General features: G+C 39.4%; 2 protein-coding genes across 2 annotated transcripts in view; one reads left to right on the top strand and one right to left on the bottom strand.

Moving 5' to 3' along the window:
• Positions 1-23,717, bottom strand: phf1 (PHD finger protein 1). The gene is made up of 15 exons (XM_085292631.1): positions 22,974-23,717; positions 22,291-22,369; positions 22,057-22,138; positions 21,297-21,383; positions 19,882-19,976; positions 19,209-19,357; positions 18,632-18,727; positions 15,960-16,028; positions 15,574-15,697; positions 14,122-14,189; positions 13,380-13,511; positions 11,100-11,178; positions 8,501-8,616; positions 6,599-6,685; positions 1-4,869 (listed from the first exon to the last, which is right to left on the bottom strand). Exons 2-15 carry the CDS (start codon positions 22,366-22,368, stop codon positions 4,455-4,457), a joined length of 1,677 nt encoding a protein of 558 aa, XP_085148757.1. The 5' UTR covers position 22,369; positions 22,974-23,717; the 3' UTR covers positions 1-4,454.
• Positions 23,718-26,301: 2,584 nt separating this feature from the next.
• rgl2 (ral guanine nucleotide dissociation stimulator-like 2) overlaps positions 26,302-26,502 on the top strand; it is a 32,072-nt gene continuing 31,871 nt past the window's right edge. The window contains exon 1 of the mRNA XM_085292628.1: positions 26,302-26,501. The gene's annotated coding sequence lies outside the window, so the exon portion shown is untranslated. The remainder of the gene's footprint in view (position 26,502) is intronic.

The raw sequence follows: 26,502 nt of genomic DNA, 5'->3' as shown, positions 1-26,502 counted from the left end.
GAGAGGTGAAACTTTTTTATTTTTCATGTTACATATTAGGTGTATCAACGCAGAGTATACATGTACAAATGTAATTTCTTCAAAAATACATCAAAACTGAACTTGGACTTGACTACTAATCAGAAAAAGAAGACCACGTCTCCCAAAATAAATGGTTTTTTTTTTTCTTTAATGTAGATGTTTTATTTCCTCCTGTTTTGTTTTAAACTAATCTGGTTGATTTCCACCAAGAGTACAACCTATAACAAGCACTTGACGGGTATGGACATACCATAGAAAACACACAAATACATTCATCACCATCGCCTAGAAAGGTTCAACACACTCCTCCCTAATAAACTACAGTCAAATAGTCACTGAGGAGGATGAGAATTGCAATGCAATATTGTCTTACTGGACAGGAGCTAATATAACAAAGAGGTTGCTATTTAAATAAAATCTGAGCATTTTGCATCAATTATAACTGCATAAATGTTGTACTAGTCTTTTTATTTTTAACTAAACCTGTAACGCAGTCTTTCTTTAAAAGATAGAACTGACAAATGTGCATGTTGTGTAAGTTTTATCAAACAGATTGCTGAAATAAACCTCTGTATAAAATATAAACTCTGAAACCCGCACAACAGTTTTCTAGATTTATGTAACCTGTTTGCACAAAGATAAAATCCAACTTTCAGCAGCTCCACTTCACCTCCATAAACATATTTAAGTAGATGGGACGTGAGCAGTCAGGCCTCAGCTGATGCATTCGTGCTTAATGCCTTGTTTTAGATTTAAACCATAGACTGTTAGTCCCTGGAAGAAAACTATGGTTTTAGTATGGAGTGTCTTATTTACCTGTACTGTTGTGAACAGTATTGGAGTGGGAGCGCCTTTAGCTGATCTTTATGACATTTAAGTCCCATCATAAACAGACAAAAGAAAAGAAAATTCTTTCAAATAATTCCACTGTGATGACTTTAAATGTATGCTTTGCTAAAATGTGTTTATATACTGTTTTGTTGTTTGGAATGTACAGTAACATCACAGTCCTGTTCGATTAAAAAACTCTCTTCAGCAGCGTAACTGGTCCGTCTATGCACACGTACACAAAGGTTTGGGGGTCACTTTGAGTACTCCAAGTTGGGGGTTTTTCCTACAGCATAAGATTGAACATATGTTGTAAATGACAATTAAGGATGAATGAAATCACTCATCATAAGTGATTTATGAGTTTGTGTAGATGTTGTTGGAAGATAGGAGTGACACTGAAAACTTACCACTGTACTTCTACATAGATTATCTATTATAAAACATAAATGATTAATGATCGATTATTCCCTTAATTGTCACTGATAACATTACCAATCGGTTGCATTTTATATAATATCACAATCTTCTCAAAATTCATGCATTATCTAAGGGAACCCCAAACCTTTGAGGTACTGTTGGATCTGTCAACAACGAGCCTTCACTTGTATCAGTATGGACTCATTCGTGTCTTTTCACCGTCTGATTGGCCGACCCAGTCGAGCAGACCAATCGGCAGGTACACACCCTATATAGGCACTATGCAACCACATCAAAATAAATAAAATAAAGTTGTTCCATCATAGCAATACATTGTGAATATATAATTCTATCTATAAAACAAAAGCCCTCTTGTGGCTCCTATTTCTAAGACATAACAGTAGTCTAAATGTAAATTATGTGTGACAAAATCTAACATAACAAATAAGTATCCCCATAATAACATGTATACAATCTCTTATTAACATACTGTGATGAAAAAAAAAACATGAAAACCTCCAGAGAATTTGTTGTTTATAGAGCCAAAGTCAAATCCTTCAATAACGTACTCGTCAGTGAGGCATTAAACTCCCCCCAACGTAGTCCAAAATATAAGCCTGTCTGTAGTACTGTGTCCATTAAAAGGTTACTGCTTTTTCATGCACAGCCAGCAGCCACCAGCAGGCTGTCATAATGCCTCTCACTGATGAGAGGGCCATTCGTCTCTGATAACATTCTGGGCTCATTTTCTCGCTGAACTCCACGTGAACATTAACCACGAGTTGATGAATGAGCAATTAGAAAAGCGAAAGCTGATGGAAGCTTGACGTCTCATTTCTTGGATATCAGTAGCAAATGCTGTTAATAACTTGATAAATGTTTGTGAGCTGTAAAAAGTACAAAAAGTTTGGGAAGCTTTGTGAAATATAAATAAAAACAGAATCCAGTTATTTGCAAGTCTCATAAACCCATATTTTATTCACAACAGAACATAGAAAGCATAATACACATACTGGTTTAAACTGAGAAAATGTTACTAGTTTAAGAAAAATATATGCTTATTTTGAATTTAATGGCAGCAAAATATGTCCAAAAAGATGGGACGATGTTGACTGTGAGGCATCGTCGCTTCTTTTAACAACAGTGAAGAACAAGAACTGAGGAGGCCAGTTGCTGGACTTCCAGGAGAAGAATAATATCCCATTTTTGTTTGATATAGAATTCTAGCTCACCAAAAGTCCTGACTGTTCTTTTTCATACCAGTTGCAAACATATCAAATGTTTTCAACTGGAAGTCTTCCTGAGCCCAGGCTGTGACTTCAATGACAGACTCTTGCCTGTTTTAATGCAGTGTCACCTGAGGGCCTGAAGATCGCTGTCAACCAATATTGATTTTCAGTGAGATTTCAAATTATATATATATATCTATATAGATATAGATATATGGTGAAAACTTGGCCCGTTTCTTCTGAGAAACTCTTCCTCTCTAAGATGCTCTTTTTATACCCAAACATGTGACTGAGCTGTTGCCACTTAAAACCTAATTAGTTGCAAAATGTTCCTCAAGCTGTTTCTTTTAGTAACACTTACTTTTCAAACCTTTTTTTTGCCCCAATCCCAACTTTTTTAACCCTTGTTGCCGACATCAAATTCAAAATGAGCCATTTTATTCATGAAAAGTAAAATGTCTCAGTTTAAACAACTGTGGGTTTATGAGATTTGAAAATCATTACATTTTGTTTTCATGTACATTTTACACAGTGTCACAACTTTTTTAGAGTTTTGTAATTAAATGTAGTAAAACTTTATGGGGCCTGCTCTATCAGTTTAGTGATTGTAGTCCTCAGATGTCCAAATTCTTTTAAAAAAGAAGCAATTTTCATTTTACAGAAAATAAAAAGATGTCAGAATCACAATATTTTCAAATTAATGAATCATCATCACATCATACTATCTAAATATTAAAGTATAGTTCAGAGTATTTTAGTCTATGGTCATTTATATTTAGCAGCATGGAGCAGCAGCGAGACGAAGCAAAGTATACACAATAATAATAACGGATATGACACTGACTCTGGAAGAGGGTTCCAAAGTAGCTTGCAGATGCACTGCAACTATTGGCAACTTGAACCAGTTTAAATAGCACGCTGCATTTATATATTTTATGAGAAATGCCAAATCAAATAGATGTGTGAAATAGTGGCTGAGCTCGTCCTCATGACCTGCCTGTAGTAATATGGTCAAACTGTTAACAAAGCGGAAAACAATTTTCACTTTTTGGCAAAATTTGATTCTCGTTTCTGGTAAATCATCAAATTCTTGTTTATTATCACAGTAATACTTTTTCTACCTGTTCTCTTACACATTTCCTGTCATTTTGTGCATCGAGTCAAGTTGTATTGTACATTATTCTAATTTAGTGGGCAGGAACAATTAAATGGTGTATTGTAGGTTTTTTGCCAAGAAATAGTTCCAAATTTTAGGAAATACGCTTTGTTGTTTTCTTACTGTGGACATCCCACAGAAAAGCGGTAGTTACCATCTTTGCACTTGTACATTACATTTGAAGCTACACCCAACACAAACTGTTCCTAAAACTGAGCCATAAAATCTTAAAATAAGCATGCCAGCGATAACATTTAAATTAATGAGCTTAGGATGGATCTAGGTCAGCTGTTTCTCTCTGCTTTTTGTCTAAAGTGACTCTAACTCCACTCTTTTATTTGTGATAACTAGGTTTCAACACAAAACTGAACCAGAACAAAGTAAAATAAGTATATTTGGGGGTTTTTGACTGTTAAATGTTGAAATTTCAGATATTTCTTTTTAAGCGTGGCCTTTTAATTACAAATATTAATGTGGTCCAAACACAGATAAAATCATCAGGAGGTTTACACATTTTCCCTCATCATTGTAAAAGATGATAAATGCAAAGGCATATTCCAAAGTTAACAGTACAAATATCAGAGAAACACTAGCAAAGAGGGACATTTAGTAACAAGTAGTGAGGTTATAATGATGTAGAATTAGAGGTGATGCTATGAGAGCAACCTGGATTTGCAACGTGTAGAATTTTTTTTCCTTTTTGTTTTGTTTGTACTTTAAACACTGCCACGTATTACATACACAGCAGTTCTGTGACAACTGCAAAACAGTCATTGTGTCTCTAGTTTACGCTCTTTGTCTCAGTACAAACTCACGTTCTCCCACTCCACCAGGTACTGCACCTTCCCGTCAGGTGTGACTCGTCTCGCCAGGATCCTCACTGCCTCCCCTCCTCCCCAGCTCCTGGCCACTGTTCCGTCCCCACCTCCCATTCCCATTCCCGGTGCCCCGCCGCCGCCACCTCCTCCTCCTCCACCACCGCTGCCACCTCCTCCTCCTCCGCCTACACCACCTCCTGCACCCATGCCAGCCTGATAAGGAGGTAAGTCACGTAGAATGAGGGGCTCCAGCTGCTTCTGCCCCAGCTGGTGTTGATGTTGGTGGTTGTGCTGGTGGTTGTGATGGTGCTGGTGGAGGTGGTTGTGGTGATGGTTGCTGTTGGAATTGAGGGGGTATGGGAAGTATGTTGGTGGTAACCTGCAGTTGTCCTCCATGCTAGGAAAAGAGAAGGGGAGGAGTTAGGAAAAGAGGATGGATTCATCTGGATGGAGATCAGTCGGTCCTTCACATATTTTATCTAAGAAAAAAAAATTAAATATAGTATTAGTGAAGTTCGTAAATAACCCATATATTAATATTAGGTAGACTTTTGGTTTGTGTCTTCTTGAATCGATGCCGCTCTCACTGCTCTCATCACTCTTGCTTGCTGCGGTTTTTTTTAATAATAATTTTGTGAAAATATGTCACAATCGCCCTTTTTCTGTTCCAAAGTCATGGTACTAATAATAGGCCAAAGAAAGTGTTAATGCAAAACAATATTACAAACATTACATTACAGCCAAGTTAACCTGTGAAGTTTGGGGTATAAAAATTACTTTGTTATTTTATCCTAATAGATATTTGTGACCAAACTCTGTGCAGACAGAGAATTAGCAACCAATTTGCAAAGCTGCATAGTCAACCATGTATCAGCCAAGGATCTAAACACTTACCCCATCAATAGAGGTTATTACCAACTGAATAGTTAATTATGAAGTTAATTATAGATGTAAAAAAAATAAATGGTTGGCAAAGACCAAGTCAGTTTTTGATATTTTAGATAACTGTATTAAAGATATTATTTTAAGTTACATTAAGTTTATTCTGTTATGTATATTTTATTCTAGTTCCTGATCTGTAGTAGTCAGTAGTATGGTTTTATGAGAAAAACATTTAGATTTTTTAACTTGTATATAAAATACCAACTATGGACATGAATTGAATATTAGCACTAACTACAGATTCTCTGTGCAGAATAAGAGTTTCATGGTCAGTTTAAAAACTGTAAAATAACCTTGCTGTCTGCTCCAAAAGAGCCAAAATTTAACAACTAATTAATTAATTAATCAATTACTGTAGGTTTGCGCTCAAAAAACCCAACAAAAAATTATATTAAGAAATCTACAGTTAAGTAATATTTAAATAACTTAAAAATATTTTATACCTGTATTATAAGAGATACAAGATGACAACAACTGTGTTTTATCTCAGAACTATTAAAACATTTGTAATAATGAATGGTCAACTAGTTCCTTTTAAGTTATTTATGTAATTTTAGATCAGAATATCAGAATCAGAAAAATTTATGAATAAATTACATAATTCTGAGCTACGTGCCAGTCTTTGCTTTGGTGTTAGGCCAAGAAACAATAACTGTCAAGAAAATCATTGATAATTAACTTGAAAAAACCAGAATGACTTCTTCTTCATAATGAATCTCTTAATTGTGAGCACATAAAACGTTTAGCAGATTTTCATTTATATTCTCTTTGTTTCATACACAGGCCTGCGGTGCTTGTAGTGGTTTATTTTGATAACTTAATCGATAAGGGGGGCTGCTCAGCTGCACTGGGAAGATTAAAAATTTGTGCTGACCGATAAAATATGTAGTGTGCGCACACTGAACGTCAACAAACGTGCCACTCGGTGCTCAACTGTCAAATGTATACGATTGAGGGATCTGTCTAAAATATTTGTATACACCACATATATGTTGGCACTCACAGTGCCCCCAGGCAGTGCTTATGCAAAGGTGTTCAAGATTGGTCCACTCGTCTAGAAAGGGAACATACAAGCATATATACATACACTACATTATAGTATGACAAGTTACCCCAGACAAAGTCAGCAGTGAGCCACTATATAAGATTTAAGTCTAAATATGAGGAGGATAAATGAGAAAAACCTGTTGTAGTGATGGAGACTCCTGGAGAGTGTTGAGTTCCCATTGTAGGTGGTGTGGTATAGGGCATACATCCGTTTTGGAGGAGAGCTGTGAAGGGGATTCAGACAGGTTGACACACAATTTCCATCCAGCTGGGTTTAAAAGGAAAAGAATTTATTTTAAAGCCTCTTTGAAAAAAAACAACAACACTTTTGTGATTTCTAGCCTTGGAGTTATTTGTTTCAGGTTACTTACTTTTCTGCCACGGAGATTTCTACTGCCTAAAGAATATGATGGAAACAAGGTTTTTGACGGGTTCCTCGTGTATTTTCTCATTTTTACCTTTATCCGTGCGGCCCTGTGCTTTTCATCTGACCCAACACCCTCAAAGGCATGTTTGATGGCATCAACAATCTTATCATGTTCAAGTGAGTTCAGCTGAGCTCATCTGAAACCGGATTTGGTCACTTTTATAATCATAACCTACTTTTATTTACCTTTTTCAACTTACTATAATTTTAAGACTACTATTTCAGCCTGACATTATTCAGTTTAACAGCTACTTAAGTATTACGCGTAGCAACTAATTTTGCTTGATTAGCCCTCATCGTCAACAAACAACTGTCATGGTCCGCGCACCTCGCCAGCTGACGTCAGCTCTCGCCTCTGCTCTCTTTCTCTCTCGCTCTCTCCCGCTCTCTCTTTCTCCTGCCGGGGCGGAGCTTAGTGTGGGCTCCCGCCCCTGGCCCACGCACCTGGGGATGATCAGCACACCTGCCACTGATTATGAATTAGTGCTAGTTAAGATGGCGGACCTGCGCTACTCGTCGCTGGATCGTTGAGCCATCAGCGTCAGTCGTCCTGCAATCTGCAAAGTTTAAGTTGTGAGTACGCCTGAACCTGGAGACTAACTGTTTATCTGTATGTGTGTAGATTCCCCCTGGACCCGTTCCCTGTGCACTGTGACTGAGCGTGAGCCAGAGTGGTGGTGGAGAGAAGAGGAGCTGTTTGTGTTTAAGAAAGCTGTGTGGAAATCTTCCCTCCCTGGACTCCTGCCCCTTTCACTCCCGGACCCTGGAACCCCGGCCCCTTTTCCCCAAACACCTTTGTACATATATTTCACTGTGGAGAGCACTGTAAATAAATGCACTCTTGTTTGAAGGAGTTTGTGGTCTGCGCCTGAGTCTGCTTTGCTAGCCTTGACAACAACTTTATTTATACTGTTAGACAACAATATTTTATTACATTTTTCATTTTTTAAATGGTATTTATTCATTTATTCATAATATTTAGCTAACAATTTGATAACAACTATAAACCCATATCTCCGCCTTCAACTATTCATCAGTATTCATCAGCCAATAGTTAATTAAATATAACTTTTTACACAACTACTCTGTTTCAAACGTTAGATAACACTTGTATTTGTTTATTAATACTATTAGCTTGTAATTTTAACTGTCACGCATACTTTTAATAAGCTACAGCTGTTAATGATTCACCCTTTAACCATTACTGATAGTCCATTACTTTAAGTGACGTTATTCTTTTTGACTCCAAAAGGTGCAATAATTTACAAAATGAGTGCTGTTTGCATTCAATAAGACCTGAATCTAAAAGTCCAAAAAGTCATCAGGACAGTGTTTACTGAGGTCACAGACAAGAGGTCCAAAGTGTTATTTTTCCCATTGGCTTCTCTAAAAATGGACATCCTTTTGAAACCAGATGAGTCACCTCCTCCTCCTAGCCATTATATTTGTATTATTATAAATTATGGATACTACTTTTTACACAGGTGAAGTGAGTTTTTAACTCTTCTTACATCCATTAATAATTTACCTGAGCAGGAACAAAACTGTACAACTGAAAACTTCTCTTATTCATGAATAATTCACCTGAGCAATAAAATGTTACAACTCTTACCTCAGGTTAAGCTCCTCCTCTGACTTCCTGGAGTTATACAGGCTGGCCCCACCCATGTAGCCATGGCAACATGGCAGTAGCTCAATAGGGTTGGCAGCTACTGGGGGTGGACATGCCTGGGCACAGAAGACACACACAGATCAGCTTGTGTCTGGATGCCAAGATCACAGGAGTCAATGAAGCACTCGTACCTCCGTGCTCACTCATGCATTAAGTCAATTCTGCACAGGGAACGTTCTGTTTTATGACAGATACGTCTAGAGACAGGTGAGCATGCTGAAAACCAGAGTGAACACATCTTAAAACTGAGGGGATATCCATCCTGAAGGCTTTTTGCTATTCTTACAGATACAGAACAGGTTGATTTCCATTTCCTTGCACTGCCTGATGACAAAAACGGGCAGATATACAGTGGTGTAATAAAAAGTGCTTGCACCTGACCTGATTTCCTGTTTTTTGTCACACTTCAAAGTTTCAGATCATCAAACAGATTTAAATATTAGACAAAGATAACCTCAGTAAATTCAAAATGCTTTTGATTAAAGGAGAACGGTTATCCAAACATACCTGGTCCTGTGTAAAAAAAAGTAATTGCCTTTCTGGTTAAATCATGAACTAACTGTGATTAACAACATTTACTAGAAAGCTGAGCTCAGTTTCGCTAAACACACTCAGGCCTGATTGCTGGCAGACCTCTTGGATCAAGAAATCACTTAACTAGAACCTGTCTCACAAAGTAGAAGCAGGCTAAAAGGTTTCAAATAGCGACACATCGTGCCACGATCACAAGAAACACCGGAGAAGTTACTGACATCTATCAGTCTGGAAAGGGTCACAGAGCCATTTCTAAGGCTTTGGGACTCCACTGAACCACAGTGAGAGCCATTATACACACAAACCTTGGAACAGTGGTGAAGCTTCCCAGGAATGACCAATTACCCCAGGAATACAGCGATGACTCACCCAGGAGGTCACAAAAGAACCCAGAACAGCATAAAAAAACTCCAGGCTTCACATGTCTCATTTAAGGTCAAAGTTCACGATTCAACAATAAGAAAGAGACTGGCATCCAAAACCACTCCGGACCAACAGGACCATAAAGGCTTGTCTCACATTTGCCAAAAAACATCTGGGAAAATATCCTGTTGACTGATGAGATACCTTATGGAAGGTGTGTGTCCCATTATATCTGGCGTAAAAGTAACACAGCATTTCAGAAGAGGAACATCACACAGTAAAATATGGCGGTGGAGGCTGTTTTGCTGCTCAGGACCTAGAAAACTTGCTGTGGTAATTAATGATAAACACCATCATTTAGAAACTGCATTTTGTGTTGACTTGTGTTGTCTTTGTCTAATATTTAAATTGGTTCGATGATCTGAAACAATTAAGTGTGACAAACATACAAAACATAGGAAACCAGGAAGGGGGTAAAAACTCTTTTTTTTTCTTTACATCACTGTATCTTTAAATCCAAATAAATAACAGGATGCCACATCATCAAGGCTCATCAGACACAGCAGTAGGATGTCTCCCTTAGACGCATCATTCCATAGCACATCTCATAGTGCTGCTCTGCGGCGACTCATGACCCATGACAAGTAAAAACATCAGAAGATCATCAGAGCCATCAATCACTGGAGGCATCATCTCGGAGGATGCCACCTAAAGATTTCTCATCACTGGACTGTGACATATAGCACCAGAGTGAGCCCATTATCATTCCCTTCTCCAGCATTACTATTAGGATGGGATTATTATTCAGTGGCCTTAGTCGACATCTGTGCCTTTAAATGGATGTGCTCTGTCAGTGCTGGACTGTCAAGGTGCCAGCGCCACCTGGCCAAACTGTAATTGACTGCAAAGTGCACTTGGAAGTGATCCCAGGATACGCATATCAGCATTCCTTCCCATCTCACTTTCCACAGTACAAGGAAGCAGCTCCTCCAAGACGGACGGGGATTAGCATCAATCAAACGGGGCACAATGGGGCCTGGATGTGCCAGAGTGGAAACGAGTGCTCTGCAGAGCGTATTGTTCCAGGATTACTGTATGTGCACATACATGGATGACTGATGTGTAGGACGACAAAGTACAATGAGCACTGTAAGAATGCCGTGTAAAAATAGTAACCACCGCATGTGATGTTCCTTGTTTCCGTGCAGTCCGCTGGGAATTGGATTTGATGATCAAGATAAATGTGGCGCTGAACTGCAGGTGTTGATGAAATACATGAGCAGCCAAGATTGGATTTGAATTATACATTTTAACTGAGCCACATACACTACACTTCATCTCTCACGTGCTAGCCTTTATGCGAACAGCAGACTGTAAAGCATCAGCAGGCTTTCAACATACAGCGAAAGGGAGAAGAAAAATATGAGGCACTGAGCTGCACTGGGTGTAAAAAGACACAGACTGAGCTCGACTGCGAAATGAACCTTCATCACAGTTTCTGACTGACAGGTTATTTGGATCGCAGAGAGCTGTTTACCTGGATGCATGAAAAAAAAATTTAAAAAAAGGAAAAAATACCAGAGAGGTTTTGTTCCCCAGACCTCCTCCCCCCTTCCCCTGAGTTGAAGACAGAGGCACTGACCTGTGTCTCCATGATGCGACGCTTTGATTTACGTGACTCTGGCCCCCCCACTCTCCTCTGGCAGGGTAGCGACAATGGGCTGAAGTGAGCAAAAAAAACACATAAATAAGTATACAAGGATACACACAGAGACAGAGTCCCTGTGTGCAACACTTAGTTTTTACTGCAGTGTGATACAGAAGAGCAGTGAGATGATTGTTAATACAGACCAGCCTAAACATCCTTTGTCTGGCAATCTGTTTCTTCCTCTGTGCTTAAAACTGACCTTGTTTATAAAAGCTGCAAAAGCTAAAACTGCAAAAGCGTCTCCCAAAGGATGAAATCTCCACTGCATGCTTCCATGACTGGCCAGCATATACTTGTCATTATACTATAATTAGAACTTTATCAGTCTTAGGAATTGAAATGTGTCTTTTGTCCTAAAGGCAATGATAAAGAAAAGACCGAATAGTCATTAAATGAAGAGATTTATCCTTCTCGTAGCGTGTTTTTTTTTTTAGCAAATAGCACGGCAGTCTGGTCAGTGGATTATAAGAGAGTATAAAGCTGACATTCTGTTGTAAGGAGGATATCTTAGAGGATATCTTATGAAGTGTTAATATAAAAAGGTTTATATTCTGGGGAGAAATAACATTACAATCTGCACATATAACTTTAATATTTCTGGTGTGCAAGCTGAAATTCAATAAGAATCTGTTTGCAGTACTTTGCAGAAAAAGATGACAATTTCACCAAAGCCAATTTAAAGAAAACCATGACATTAGTTTTAGAGCTCAATTCAGTCTGGGTCACAAAAGAAAGGGTACATATAAAAAAGAATTACAGTAAATATTGATGTGTTTTTTTTTTATCTCATAAGAGCTTTATTTTCTGTACTCGGATTAACTCGTGAAAGTGGCCAGTTTTGTATTTTTCTCATGCAACACAATTATATGAATTATGTATAAGAAAAATACACGCAACAAATACAAGTCACGAACACAAATCATTATCATTTTTACAATGATAATGCTGATATCTGATGTGAATGGTGCTATTAGACCACGGCTCACACGACCCAGTAATTGTTTAGATATCGTCCTCTGAGGTGCATGAATATCTAAATGAAATGTTGTATGTTAGCAAAAGTCTTTGCTCAATGTTCAAGGATGCTCAGATGGTCATCTCCTCCTGTCAATCAGCAGCACAACTTCACTTATAAGATCCGGATGGTTTAATAAATATTATCCTTCAATATTGAGCTGATTGGGAGACAAATCTGAAGACAAATCTTTGAAGGTCTCAGCGTACCCAGCAGATATCTCGAACAAAACTTCCTATTCAGTCAGTTCAGATCGTGTTAACTATCAAAAAAGCTAAATTGCTAAAAGCTACAGTGTTTGCAGATTATGGATTCAAATATATAAGAAAAATGTAAAGATATATAAAATATAGAGCTATGCATAGAACATTCTTTCCTCAAAATCTGATATAAAACACCAACTTATATATCAGCCTTTACATGCCTCCCCAGCTTGGTGCTACTAAGCAATCACATCCCATGTTGCTTTAACAAAATAACCAATTGATGTCTTTTGTAAGTACTTTAAACCTAATACTGAGAACAATGTCCATTCAGATGTCTCAAATGTCCGTCAGTATCCTTTAATATCTGCTTTCTTTACTGCTGGCTCCCTCTATAAGATGAACAAACGATATCTCTTAAAATGGATGCACTGCTTAATGCTTCTGATGTGGCTGGCTGCTCATTTATAGAAAACTGACAAAACTAGTTGAACCAACAAACCTGCTGTCTGAGCAGAGGGAATTTGTAGAAATTTGGGTACGCAAAGACAATGCGTGTTACATCTCTAATATACATATCTGGATTCTGTTCGGATAAATTTTAAATTTGTGTTTCATAAATGATACGATGGTTTTGTGAAATGAAAATCCTCCCTTCAAGACTGCTCCACTCTGCAAATGATTCCATTGTAATTCAGTCTCAATACGCACCAGCTAAGTACTAAAAATGATTTATGATGTCTATGAAATCTACAGGACACGTGCAGATGCATGTGCACACACACTTGGGTAGATAATCACACGAAAGCACGCAGGGGAGCTTTCTGCTCTTTTAGGAAAATATTGAGACGCTGATACTTGTGCTGCTATATGAAAATTGCAGTCTTTTGATTCCTAAGTTAATTGTTCATGCATAATGACTATATGCCCTGTGGGAATCTCACAGCTCTTACTGAGATAAGAGCCAAAAATGAGAGACAGTGTCCTTACTCTGACCTTCTCCGGTGCGTGATGTTGATAGGTGGGTCGGTGATGAGCGGCGACGAATCGGACGTCAGCGGTGGAGGGGCTCGAACCTGAAGCCCAAAAAGACACTTTTTCTTCTTGATCTCCTTTCCAGAGACAAACCTGGGAAACACGGAAAAACATCTTCTGTCTCCAGCTGGTTCTTAAACTGTATCATCACCTTACATGTGTGTGTGTGTGTGTGTGTGTGTGTGTGTGTGTGTGTGTGTGTGTGTGTGTGTGTTTCTAGCAGTCCTCTGTGACGTCAACATTAAGCTTTAAGTTGTGTAACACAATGTACATATTCTCCTGATGAAAAATTTGAATCAGGAGCATTTCAGAGGTAGTGACTGCGTAATTAACTTGTACATAATTAGAGCAGAGTCTGCCTGGAGAAAACTGCTGTTTTTTGGCCACAAGGTTTCTCTGTTTTTTCAAATATTCAAAGAAAATTTGCTCATATTAACTGCTAGACTGTTTTTAAATAATTAATACCAACGATTCCTGTCCAGCTAGACCAAACAAGTATCAAAAAGTTGTACTTTTAATCTGGTCTAACTGGCAGCCATAGTTCACTTGCTCTGTATGCAATACACCTCGCCAGTTTGAACCTGCACGTCCAACGCTACTACCTTCAGTGCACTAAGAAAAGTCTTGTATTCATAAAGTGCTACTCATCACTCCAGTCATGTGTGGTTGGTGTTTATTCTTCTCATCATATGCAATGACTTACCTGTCCTTGTGGGAGTTCAGAGCGTTGAGGAGATTGTGACAGCGGTCTTGCCTTGGCGTGTCAGAGAGCTGGAGGACAGACAGGAATGAAAAATCAAAGCTGTGTTTACACAGTAGGTGACCACCAGACAGAAAACCTCTAATGCATACAATCACTTTGTTTTACAGTTTCTGACAGCAATAATGTTGTTAACTACTTTGGCTATATGGCTAAAAATCCCTGTTGTACATGTCAAATTTGATACTAAGAACAACTTAAAGGAGAACTCAAAACCTCAGACACAGAGACAGGAAACTCTTTACCTTCCTGCTTATTCTCCTGGGGGGGAAACTAGACTTTTTACATGGTGCTATGACTTTAGCACAGATGTTAATAAGAGATGACTGATTCCTTATGAGGGATATTTGTCCCCCAGTAGGATAAATGAACATATAATAATGATATATTTTTTTAAAAGCCCATCTAAATGTGATAAATTGTAGGGACTGTGATCTTAAATTCCCCTGTATGCAAATATGTGGCTATAGTAAGCTAGAAATACTGGATAGATGTAAAAGTTGTCGTTGAGTAACTAAAATACAACATATGTTTATATTCTGGATGAAGAGCTGAAACAGTTATCTAAAAGCACTGGATAACCTGTTGGAAAATGGTTGAAATATGTATCTGAAACAAAGGATAAAGAACTGAGATAGTGAGCTGAAACACTGTAAAGTTCAAATGAATAGCTAAAAGTAGCTAAGTGCCAATATATCAATCTGTGAATGAAATACTAGGAAATATTATAAAATTAACCAATGACAATAGAAGTTTATTTTTCAAATTAAACTGATTCTTGCTAGACACATGTTGCAAGAATGAATGAAAATGTTTGAAAAATCCATAATTGGTGCACAAAGACAAAGGAAACTATGAAAAACAAAGATGGATTCACATGTGAAATACAGTAAAAAAAGACATTCAGATTTACGAGAGGAGTACTGTACTAAAAACAAACCTACAAAAACTGTTGAGTAAACAGTTTGCTTGCTTCATTTCTTATAAGCAATGTATTAACTGTTGAAATAGTTCGCTGAAAATAATCAGTGGACATTTAAAATGGTTAAGCTGCACAGTACTGCATATGAACTACTCAACGCTTTAGCTCAAGGCAGCTAACCCATTCAAAACAGTAATAATTGTCACTTGGTGATAGTGGAGGAGAGTTCAGTTAATCTGATACGGCTGTGGGGGTCTATTGGCCAAGTAAGGTCACTAACCGCTGTCCTAGATCAACACTGAATTTTTAACTTGGTGTTCTCCTTTAAGCTTACATAGAGGTCATACATTTTTAACTTTAATTTTACTTTAATGCTGGTTAATAGGCTTTAAGTCTCAAATGTAAGAAAAAAAAAAGCCTGGCAGCATTTCACATCATTTCATCATGGTCCTGAAACAGGGAAATATCAATACCGCGCCTAGCAGCAATGAGTCCCAATTCTCATTGGTGAAGGACAGGATTTCATGGTCAAAATCAAAGTATTTCCTCTTGCAGCACAGCGAGAGATGGTAGAGTACTAAATGAGCCAAATCCACCCTGCATTTCAAAAGAGTAAGAGTCCGTTACACAAGACACAGGTAAAATGCAAAAACAGCACGGACATAAACAATCAATATTTGGTGTCATTTTTTGTATATTCTTTTCAATGGACACAATTTATATTAATTTGTGTGTCAACCAGACGTGATTACCAAAAATGGGTGGAATTAATTCTTTAAAATGTATTTTCTGTTTCTGTTCATATTCATTGGCTGTAAAAATGTCAGTAAATATGTTACAGTCAAAATGTCAAAATCACCAAGTCATGGGGAGTCTTTGGATTGTCTCTGGTCCCTTTGTACATACAGAGCACTGGAACTGATAAAACCTAAAACAGAAGAAAAAAACAAAAATTCAGACAAGCATCTCAGGTTATTCCTAAAAAACCATTTCTTTTACTCTTGATGAGTTTGTTTGTGTAATAGTTACCTATGGCAAGGAGGTCATATAACTTTTTTTTTAGGGTTATGATTACAGAGAGGTGGGGCTTCACCCAAAACATAAGTGATTTGGTTACATTTCACTGTGTGTTATACTTGTATAACTATACATGTGACAAATAAGGAACCTTGAACCTTGTGTTTTGGATCACAGGGACACATTAGGACTGTTGAATGATGAAAAAGGTGCATTTGCAAAACATCTCCATGAAATTTTTTTTAAAAGGGAGGGGAATTTTCAACTCTGTCAAGAGGTAAGCATCTTTATTATTATTTTTTTTACAAAATAGCTAATCCTTTTGTTTATTATTTGCAGAATCAGTATTTCTTTTTGTATCTAGATATATTAATCCAGGGAACTATGTTACGTCTTGTTGAGCTCTTATTAATAACTTCAAGTGATTGATACGTGTGGGGTTTTTATTCTTTCATTTTCAGTCATGTAACAAAGGTCACGATCCCCTGCCGTCTGTGTCCCCCTATCTCTGTTCTTCGTGTTTCATTTCAGCACTAGTTATTTATCTTTAGTTCCTGCTTTACTTTGAAGATTTGCTTCATTATGTGGCTTTTTGGTTTGTTTGATTTTTAACTTTCTGCTCTTATCCCCCTCCCTCCTTGGTGATTATCTACCCTGCCCCTATTAGTTTTACACACCTGTGTCTCATTTCTAGTCACTGCTGAGTGTGGATATATATTTCTGCCTTCTCCTTGTCCGCTGTCAAACTGTCTGTCTCGATTCCTCACACCCTTCTTTTTGGAGCCAATGACTTGCTTTTTCTTGAATATTTTGCCATCTTTGGCTACTACATTTGCATCCTCTCGCCAATCTAGTACATAAATCTTCACAGTTTTTCCACATTTTTGCTTTCCTTGCTATCTATAGATGTCTTCTCCAGACATTTTATCATATAAATCAAGCAGAACTGGAAATAAAGGGACAGGTGTATCGTTTTTCCACTATAATAACATTCTGCCCCGAATGACCCTGAAACTGAACTCACACAACAACAACACTGTGTGCATCTGTCCTTCTATATGCATGAAGGTCACTGGGTAAGATGAAGCGCAGACATGGTATGACAGCGGTGCATGCTTACTATTCCAACTGTGAGCTCAGTCTTCACTCTTCCTCCATCACCTGCTCAGCAGATGTTGTACCAATCCGGCCTCACTCCCCCTGGCTGTCAATCTAAATCTAATCCCTCCTTTTTTTCCCTCTCCTCTTCAGACAGGTTCGGCGGTAACACAGTGTCAGGAAGGGTGTGAAACCCAGTTGGCTAGCACAGATGGTTAATGACAATAATAACTTAATGGATGGACACATTTTATTACACGCATGGGATGCAGCCTATGAAACCACACAGTGATCAGCAGCTTGCATATCCACCCAGCATCACATCTGAACTAATAGCTGTGAGGTGATATGCCTGCTTAGTGTCTGTCACCGTCCCTTTGCTCTCAGTATGTAATGAGCTGTTGTCCTTGTAGAGCGAGTCACAGAGTACATTAACAGGCACACTAATAATTTAGTCTTAAGCTAATTAAGGCACTTCTCTGATGAGTGAAGCTGTCATGTGGACAACTTTATCTGTTTACCTTAAATAGACTGTTTATCTGCTTATCTCAAATAAACTGAGACAATCAGCTAATTAATAATATTGATAGTGGATTCACACTTTGCTATGAATCTGTTTAAAATAACAAATTTTACTGTTTGCTTCCAGTTTCGTAAATGTGCAGATTTTTTCTCTATTTGTATATTTTTAAGTAAATATAAAGCATATGGAATATTTGAGATTGCCTTTTAAACCACTGAGAAGCTGTGCTACATGTGTGTCATTCAACAACAACGAAATAATCAACAATAGCAAATGTATGCCGAGTAGAACACAGGTACTTTCTGTGCAGGGTAATCTAAAGAGGCTGGATCTAAAAGTAAATGATATTTGGTGAGCAGTAATAATGAAAAAACAATGTAAACTAAGCTATGCTTGAAATTACAGACTTACGCGATCCAATTATAGATCGTGACTAATACACCGCCTTAATATTGATGTTGACTGTTTATTAGCAGATAAGGAAAGACAAAGAGGATTAAAAATGTCTTGCTTTGTTTTTCTTAATTTATATCCTTATCGTTAATTTAAGTTTCAAACATTTTGATTGAGTTCTTAATTGAGTTGTTATTTATTTTGATTTTGTCTTTTTTATTTGTTAAAATGTGCATCATTGCTTTACTGTTTTTATCAAGCAAGCCAAAAAGTTTTTTGCAGTCATATAATTATCAGAATTGATGTACCTTTACCCTCAAGTATCAACATCTGCTTCAAACGTCCAACAAAATCTAACAAATAAGTTATAACCCTCCCGGGGAAAGTTTTAAAAAGTGCACATAAACAAATGCATTATACTGTAATGTGTTAGCTGCACAAAATTTCAACATAATTATGAGTATACTGTCAGCTTTCTGCAGCGATACCCTGTAATGTACCTGTCCCCATACAGCAAAGGCTTGGTTAGACACTGCGTGCAGGCCTCGTGGAACCACTGACCACAGCTGCCACACTGTAACATCTTCAGGTTCCACCTGCAACCCAATCACAAGAAAGAAACAGCAAGAGAGACTTTAAACACACAAATGAATGAATGAATGTGTCCAGCAGCATAATTGAGCGATGGCTACCGAATGATGACTGCAGCATTTCATAAGACGTATCTTGTGGTCCCACGACTCACAGTTGGGCGTTTGCTTTATTCTACTTGAGGTACTACATAAGTACTACATAGGAGCTAGCCAAACACAGAGAGTGCATTTAAAAGATAGCTTGGAGTACTTTTATTTTATTGATTGCATATCTGACTTGATCTTTGATACATAGAATTTCACTCAAAGAAAGCCAGTTTCAACTGACTGAGACACGTCAGATGCACTGCGTGCGCTTTATAAATAACCCACAATACGCCTTTGAGATATCTGAGTTCAAGCTTTGTGGGAGAATGAAAAAAGTTTAGGAGCATACACAAAGTGTACAGTCAAACTTAAAACTGGCCTCTGCAGTGTCACTCACTCTCCAGGTCCGGCACAGTAGCAGTAACACTGCTGCTGATTGGTCAGGTGCTGTGGGTCCCAGTCCAGGGATGACAGCTGATAGGGTAGCCGAAGTTTCATAAACTGCATGAGCCGGGCAAAGCGCCCCCGTTTGAGGGCCCCCCCTCTCTGTGAATACAATTTGAGGACAGAACTGATTGGTTTGCGACCTCTGAAATCACTGTCATGTCAGAGCAGCGAGGGAGACGGATCACATGCGATGGGGAGAAGGCAATTCGTTTCATTTTATTGTAGGTCAGCTGTGAGAGATAGTGTCCGAGGAAGCGGAAGTCTGGACAAGAGATATGGACATTGACCGATTGACAATTAAGCGAGTGCCTTCTCATCTCATATCTACAGAACTGGAGCACATGTGATTGATTGACTTTAAATGTACTTTTCTCAACTCCAGTGTAGTTTTTCAGCTTCATAGCTATTGATTGTTCATGATTTCACTGACATAATGTAGAACATCTAATACTCAAGTCAATACTGAGAGAATTAGTGCGCTTTTACCTCGAATAAACCCATTACCTGCCACACACAACAGGGTAGCCGCAGCACAGCTTGATATATTTGACTGGATTTCTCCTATATTACGCACTGAATGTTTTTCCCCCCAGCATGTGAAACGTAGAGATTAGCCGTCTGACCTTGGTTGCGACTGCAAAGACACATTGCCGACATATCCACGAATCGCTGTCAGCTTCCGGTTCGATGGTTGGCGTGTGACACTCCGGATGATAACCTGTAATGGGAGGAGGAGGCAGAGCGTTTAATTCGTGTTTACAAGACACACAGCCGGAGTGACAATAATGACAGAGCAGCTCCATGTTTAGTGCCAGTTTGTTTCAGCTGCATGAAAAACATTTCACTTACACTATTTGCATTTAGAGAGAGAAACGTAGCGAATATGTTTGTCTGCTTTTTCCTCAAAAACAAACTGTCAGAGACCGTGTATGCATGACAGAGCTGTGAAGACATGACGCTAAGATTTGCTGTCATTGCTGTGACAGTTTTAAAACTTCCTCCCACTTGCACTTCAGTATATCGTAGCTTAAAGGTCCAAATGGAGTAAAACACTAAAATGCATGACCTTCACTGTGCAGAATATGCATGTGTAGAGGTCAACACTAGCCTGCTACTTTCTGAAATCTTATGAAGTGGGAAAATTTCTCAGTCCTAACTGAAAATAACACTTTAAGACAGCCACATGTGAGCATGATTAACCTTTCTGAAAGTCAATCATGGTCCATCACTTTGTACCTTTTTAAAAAAAAAAAAAAAAAAATATATATATATATATATATATATATATATATATATATATATATATACATATATATATATATGCTTGAGACTAATCCTCACCCCTGTAATATCCTGATTTGCATTCATAAAACTCACAGCATTTACACGAGAAAGACTCCCCTTTATCCTGGGGCTGGGGGATCAACTGCCAAGATTTTAAGGCTTGTAAAAGCTAGCAAAATTCCCAACTGTTTGTGAATTCCCATCAATTCCTGGAAGGTTTCTATGCTACCTACAAGTTCCCATATATAGTCACTAGATAGAGAGAGGCAAAACTCAATGCAGTGTATTCAATGTAAAGAAGTGTGACGAAGACACATCAAGCTTTCACTGTATATACACAAAATTTCATTTAGAGTATTGCACATCTTGTAATCTGCAGTTAAACCTTTAAAAATCTTACTGCGTGCATTTTTCAGCAAGACAGAAAAAGAAGATGTTATTTTAGGATTGCTTAACTATGCAATTATCAAATTAGCTGCAAATTATTATTCTGCAAATTAGTATTTCCAGTTCTTAAAATATGTCTGGAAGGGATATTTAAGTCAGCAATAAACCCCAGAGAAGTTTTTTTTTCTCACTTTGTTTCTGGTTTCGATGCAGGTGCCAGCGACAGTATTACTCATTTCTGATATGTGGTTTTCTTTTTATAAGTGTGGCACTTTTATTTACCATAATGTGTCAAACGTTCAAGGTCAGTGCAGGAACTGGTGGAGCACCACCATTTGACAGCGTGTGATGAGGTGTGCTCCCTTACCGTGGCGACATTTAAGACAATTTATGAGGGGTTCTTTAAGAGGCGGAGCGTCACAAATACAGCAAACTTCTTCCACTCCAGCAGCAACTGAGGCAAACAGAAAAAGACAGAGAATAGCAGGGGAGGGGAGGAAGGAAATGTGAGAGAGGAAGACAGAGAGAGAGAAAGCAGTCAACAGCATTAATTTATGTATATTGATTCACATCCTTGCCACCTCATTGATTTCAGTGTCTCCTGTACCCTTTCAGATTTCACTTCATTTGATGAGCGGATATCCAGCCTGGTCCTAACAAGTGTCCAACTTCCCCTTTCTCTTGATGTTAGGTAGAGTGGGGGTGCTAGCTCCCTGTGGAGTCTAATAAACTCTTAAATAGACTGTAATATACCAATTACATCTCAACATGCCCCCTGTCAGAATACTCAGAGCACTCGGTATCATAACCTCAAACGTAACTGAAATTTCTCTTCTGCATTTTTCTTTGACAACAGTTGAGAGATCTTGAGAGAAAAGGCACAAGATTTGAACTTTTGAGCTCACAAGAGGAACAAATCAGACGAGCATTCATTCAACTCCTTCAGCAAAATCTGAGAGTGGAAGCACCACCTTTACTGCGAGTTCATCCGAGCAGCTCTGTGTTCAAAAGCTCAAACTAGATGCATTTTTAACCCAACAAGTACAAAGTTCTCTCAACAGGAAGCTACTTACTCTTCTTGCCGAAGGGAGCGGGAGGGGGGGAGGAAAAAAAGGAGTTTTTCTTACACGAGTGAATGTCCTTTCTCAGTACCCAGAACTCAGAGTTGTCCTCAAATCTCACCAGACAACACTGCTTCACTCCATCTACCTGAGAAGGAGATAGCAGGTGAGCGGAATGATTGACAAAACTAAATGGAAGTCTTTTCAAATCCAGCCAAACACATTCATGCACATGCTGCATACACACAATCAAAGGTCTCTCTGTCACACACAAGCATACACACTCATACATGCACTTACTCTTTTCACATTGCCGAGGTACAGTAGTCCATCACTCCATCGAGCCAACACATCATCTCCTTCACTTACTCCCCCCATCCTGAGGAAAGAGACAGAGAGGGGAGAGAGAGCAGGGCTCATGTGAAATGGAAATCCGATTTATTCGCTGAATACTTTGCTGCCATTGCTGACAGAGGGGTTTATGGCCCCGGCATTTCGACTGCTTCTGAGACAGGCGGGCTTCAGTGCAAAGGGGTTAAAATCTCCCCCCCTCCATCCGCCTCCTTTTAGACTAGAGCATAGCGACAGCCTGTATCCACCACAGTGAAAGATGAGAGTGAGTACACAACCAGAGAGAAAGACAAATGATTACTGCACACATCAAATACACATACACACACAGAAAAAAAACACTGCATGATGACTACTGCAATACAGTTTGACTGAATGAGCAAAGATCACAGTGCAGCTACTTGAAACATCTTCCCTGCACTTTGCTGTTGTCTTCCCCTCTCCCAACATCTTAAAAACTTGAATAGATGCATCAAATGACTCTGCAGGCATTATCTCTGCACATTGAGCATTTGTTCCAGTGCATGCACTCAAGTCAAGACAGACGCAGGATGCATTACAGTGTATGTAGCCTTTTGTGAGTCAGAAGGAAATCAGACAAATTTCGCTGAAAGCTGGCCGGTGAAGGGTACCTGTCAAGTCGAACTCCTTTCCGTCGGGGTCACAGTGATTCCTGGACAGGTTGGACATGAAATGCCCTCATCTGCTGTGGGTCTCCGCTGCCCAATTACTGCCAGCTCGGATGCGCAGCCTGCGTGCTTGCAAAAAGTGGATGATGTGCATGTATGTCCCTGTCTGTGCCAAGCGCCTGTGTGTGTCAGTCAAGCCGTCAGCGAGGAGGGAGAGGAGGAGGAGGAGGAGGGGGGACTGACTGTCCGTCCGTCTCTCAGTCTAGTTTGTCCGTCCTCCGCGGTGCCGTTTCGTCATGTTCCCGTCGCTTTTGCTCTCAACCCCCCCTCTCCGTCACCACCTACTGATGCTATTAAGGCGGGTTTGTCAGAGCAGCACCGGAATCAAGCCGCCAGAGACGCCATCATCCCTGCCTCTCGCTCTCTACCGACTTGTTGTGACGCAGACATAAAACACCAAGATAGAGTGGGAGGGAGATACTGATAGAGGGGGATCCAGAGGTGGCGGGGGGGTCCTCCGCGAGAGCACCTTCCTGTGTGAGAGATTGACCCTAAATCGCTGTGACAAGGTGGGATTGTAATTTCTGAGAAAAGAAAGGAGGGTGGCGGTGCGCTAAAAGCCAGCGGAAGCAGCGCGCCCGGTGACAGGGGCCAATTAAGTAGCCAATTAGTGAGTTTAGCCGCCTCATTAATCGGTTTCAAACAAGAAGGGACCGGACAAGTTTAGGAAACCGGTGGGAAAAGTTTTCAGCAGTAGAAGCTGAGCAGGAAGATTAAACTGTTGCTTTTCAGTGCTGATTTTTAGCCGCTGCCTGCTAAAATGAACTGAATTTTGTGTTATCGTTCTTTCTGTTTTACTCAAGAATTTTGGGATAACATTAAACATTATTTAGAAAACACTACAATGGGATCCCAGTAGATTTAAAGCATATATGAGCTCAATGACTTGCAACACAACGTCACAGAGAATTACTTCCCATATAAACCAGATCTTACAATTTTATCTAAAAAATAAACTCCAAAGGCGACAAATATCCAGAGGCCATCTCCTCTGGGCTGTGATGTCTGATGGCTCACAAAAGAAAGAAAAAAAAAAACACATGAACAAATGCACAGTGTCCCTAATTGCACCAGTTCCAGTCATACATCCAATGCAGGCTGCTTCATTGAGTTCAGTCTTGAATGAACCATGCACGTTGTTGAGTATGTAGGGTTACTGAAAACCTATTAACCGCTTCAGAAAAAGCAAACATCGGGGGGAAGCTGCTTCCAGAGAGTCACAGACACGTTATTAAATTGTAAACAATGCTAAATCACACCGGGATTTAGATTACTCTTACAGTTAAATTGCTTTAGTCGAACGGCGTGTTTTGCTGCTTTTGGCTGCAGGCTCATCCATCAAATCCAAGGTTGTGTTTGTTTGTTTTTGCTTTCTTTTCTTGTTTATGTCTTGCACATTACTCACACCAGTCGAGCGTGTGGTAACACCGCCGTGCGGTTCAAAATGGCCCCTGGCAGATTAAAAAAAGAAAAGAAAAGAAAGAAAGAGAGAAAGCGTAAAGTGTCATTTTCCAAATGTGGCCGCTGGGTGGCGAACAAACACCAGAACAGGAACTCTACTGAATCAGGCCTCTCAGTCTCATAGACTCGCAGGATCAGAGTGAAGTTCGAGAAAAGCCCCAGAGTTGTGATGATGGTGATGATGATATGAGTAGGATAATAAGAAAGGAAGAACATTTAAAGTCCTCATGGCTCGTGGAATCTGTAATGTCGAGACTTCACAGGTTCTAAGACAAAAAAAAAGAAAAAAAGAAAAAAAAAAGAAGCTGAAACCTTGACATCATGGGTTTTTATTGCATGTGATGGGTGTGTTGTTTCTCAAGTTCCTTTCCGTGTCACAATTTAAAATGCATTTGCCATTACAGTCACACAGTAGCTGTTGCACTCTGAATGGTAGCATGGCCTACTTGTTACAGATGAAACCATTCATCCTTGAAGGAGCAGAGAAGGCAAATACTAACATTTAACACTACAGCAATGCACTAAAAACAGCATTAGATAATTACTTAAAATATGAAGCTAAACCTAAAAGTGTCTAGACTAAATGTCATGGGCCTGGGGGTTGGTCTGTGGGCTTTGGGTGAATACCGATCAGCAGATGAGTTCAGTTGTGAGAACAGGTGTGTTTCTGGGATTTCTCAGTGAGGTGGCACAGGAGTGACCAACAACTAGTGAGGGACTTTTCTTAAAAAAATATATCAAATCAGTTATATGAGTTAAATTACTCATATTGATCTTAATTTGCAGTCCTTGTGAATGCATTACAAGATGTGACTGCCCTGTGACAATGTGGCACACATAAGCACAAGACGCATGGTGATGGCACTAACAACGGTCTGGGTACAACTGTAAGGGTGATTTATTCTACTTATCAGTGGTAAAAATAAAGAGCAATATCTCTCCCGTTCTTTGAGCTCAGGTTTGTAAGGTAAAGACTGTTTCATGCATGTGTGTGTGTTGACTTTTCAAAAATGAAGAATGTATTGTTGAAAAAGTGCCACAAGTAGCCCAGATTATGCCCAAGAGTGTCTGCTGTCTAGGTTTGCATTGTGAATATGGATGTGCAAATATCCTTAAGGGTATATTAGTCTTAAAGGGGCCATCTGAATTTTTCTACACATTAAGCTACACCTACCAATCATGTGGGTCAACCTGTGAAAAGTCTTGCGTACTGCAGAGAGAACCTGCATTAAAATCTGAGGGTTCAAGTTTAAGCTGCTTCAGTAGCCTAACGTGGATTTATGAAGTGTGGTGATACAGAAGATAGGTCAGAGGTCAGGTTTACTTTTAGGTGTATGTGTTTAATAGGGACTGCTTTATAATTTTTATTGTAATATATAGGTTTATCAAAGTATCAAAGCCAATTTAATGGGGCCTGTTTTTCTGCAGTCAGCGTTCGTTTAGATGAAGTGAAGATTTTATGGATGTAAAGACTTTCAAAAATGAGGGAAAATGTGTTTGCGTGTGGTTGTGCGTACACGTGCTCGTGCGCGGTCACGCTGTCTGCCTGCTGGTCCTTGAAGTAACATTTCCCCGGAGGTGACGCGTACGGCTGTTGCGGTGTGTCGCTATCCACACTGTGGGAACTGCCCGGAGAGACGGGTATGTTGCCAAAGCAGTGAATGCACAACGTACAGGAACTGCGACGTTAGAGCAAGAGAGAGGCGGAGAGAGAGGGAGGGGAGGGAGGGAGGGAGTTTGCAGACAGACCAAAGTGCGCTATCAGCTGCTGAAAGCTGGACAGACGAACAGTGTGGAGAGACCGATAGAGGGGCGAGAGAGGGTGGGGGGGCGAGGCGGAGGATGGAGACTCCCTCGTCGTTGTCGGCGGTGACGGTGGTACAGATGGGTGCGACTCTCCTCAGCTGAGCTGGCCACCGATCCAGTTGCCCCGGCGGTCATCCAATGCAGTCTGGATCGAGCTGACCGCGGTTGCATAGCGCACATCCTGCGAATGAGACTTCGCTATCAG

The sequence above is a fragment of the Mchenga conophoros genome, linkage group LG11 (assembly GCF_057382185.1).
Source record: "Mchenga conophoros isolate Kocher_MC1m ecotype Shallow Benthic linkage group LG11, M_conophoros_male_GT1.1, whole genome shotgun sequence".
Lineage (NCBI taxonomy): Eukaryota > Metazoa > Chordata > Actinopteri > Cichliformes > Cichlidae > Mchenga > Mchenga conophoros.
Note: the sequence above shows the minus strand (reverse complement) of the source record. Positions and strands in the feature narration are given on the sequence as shown.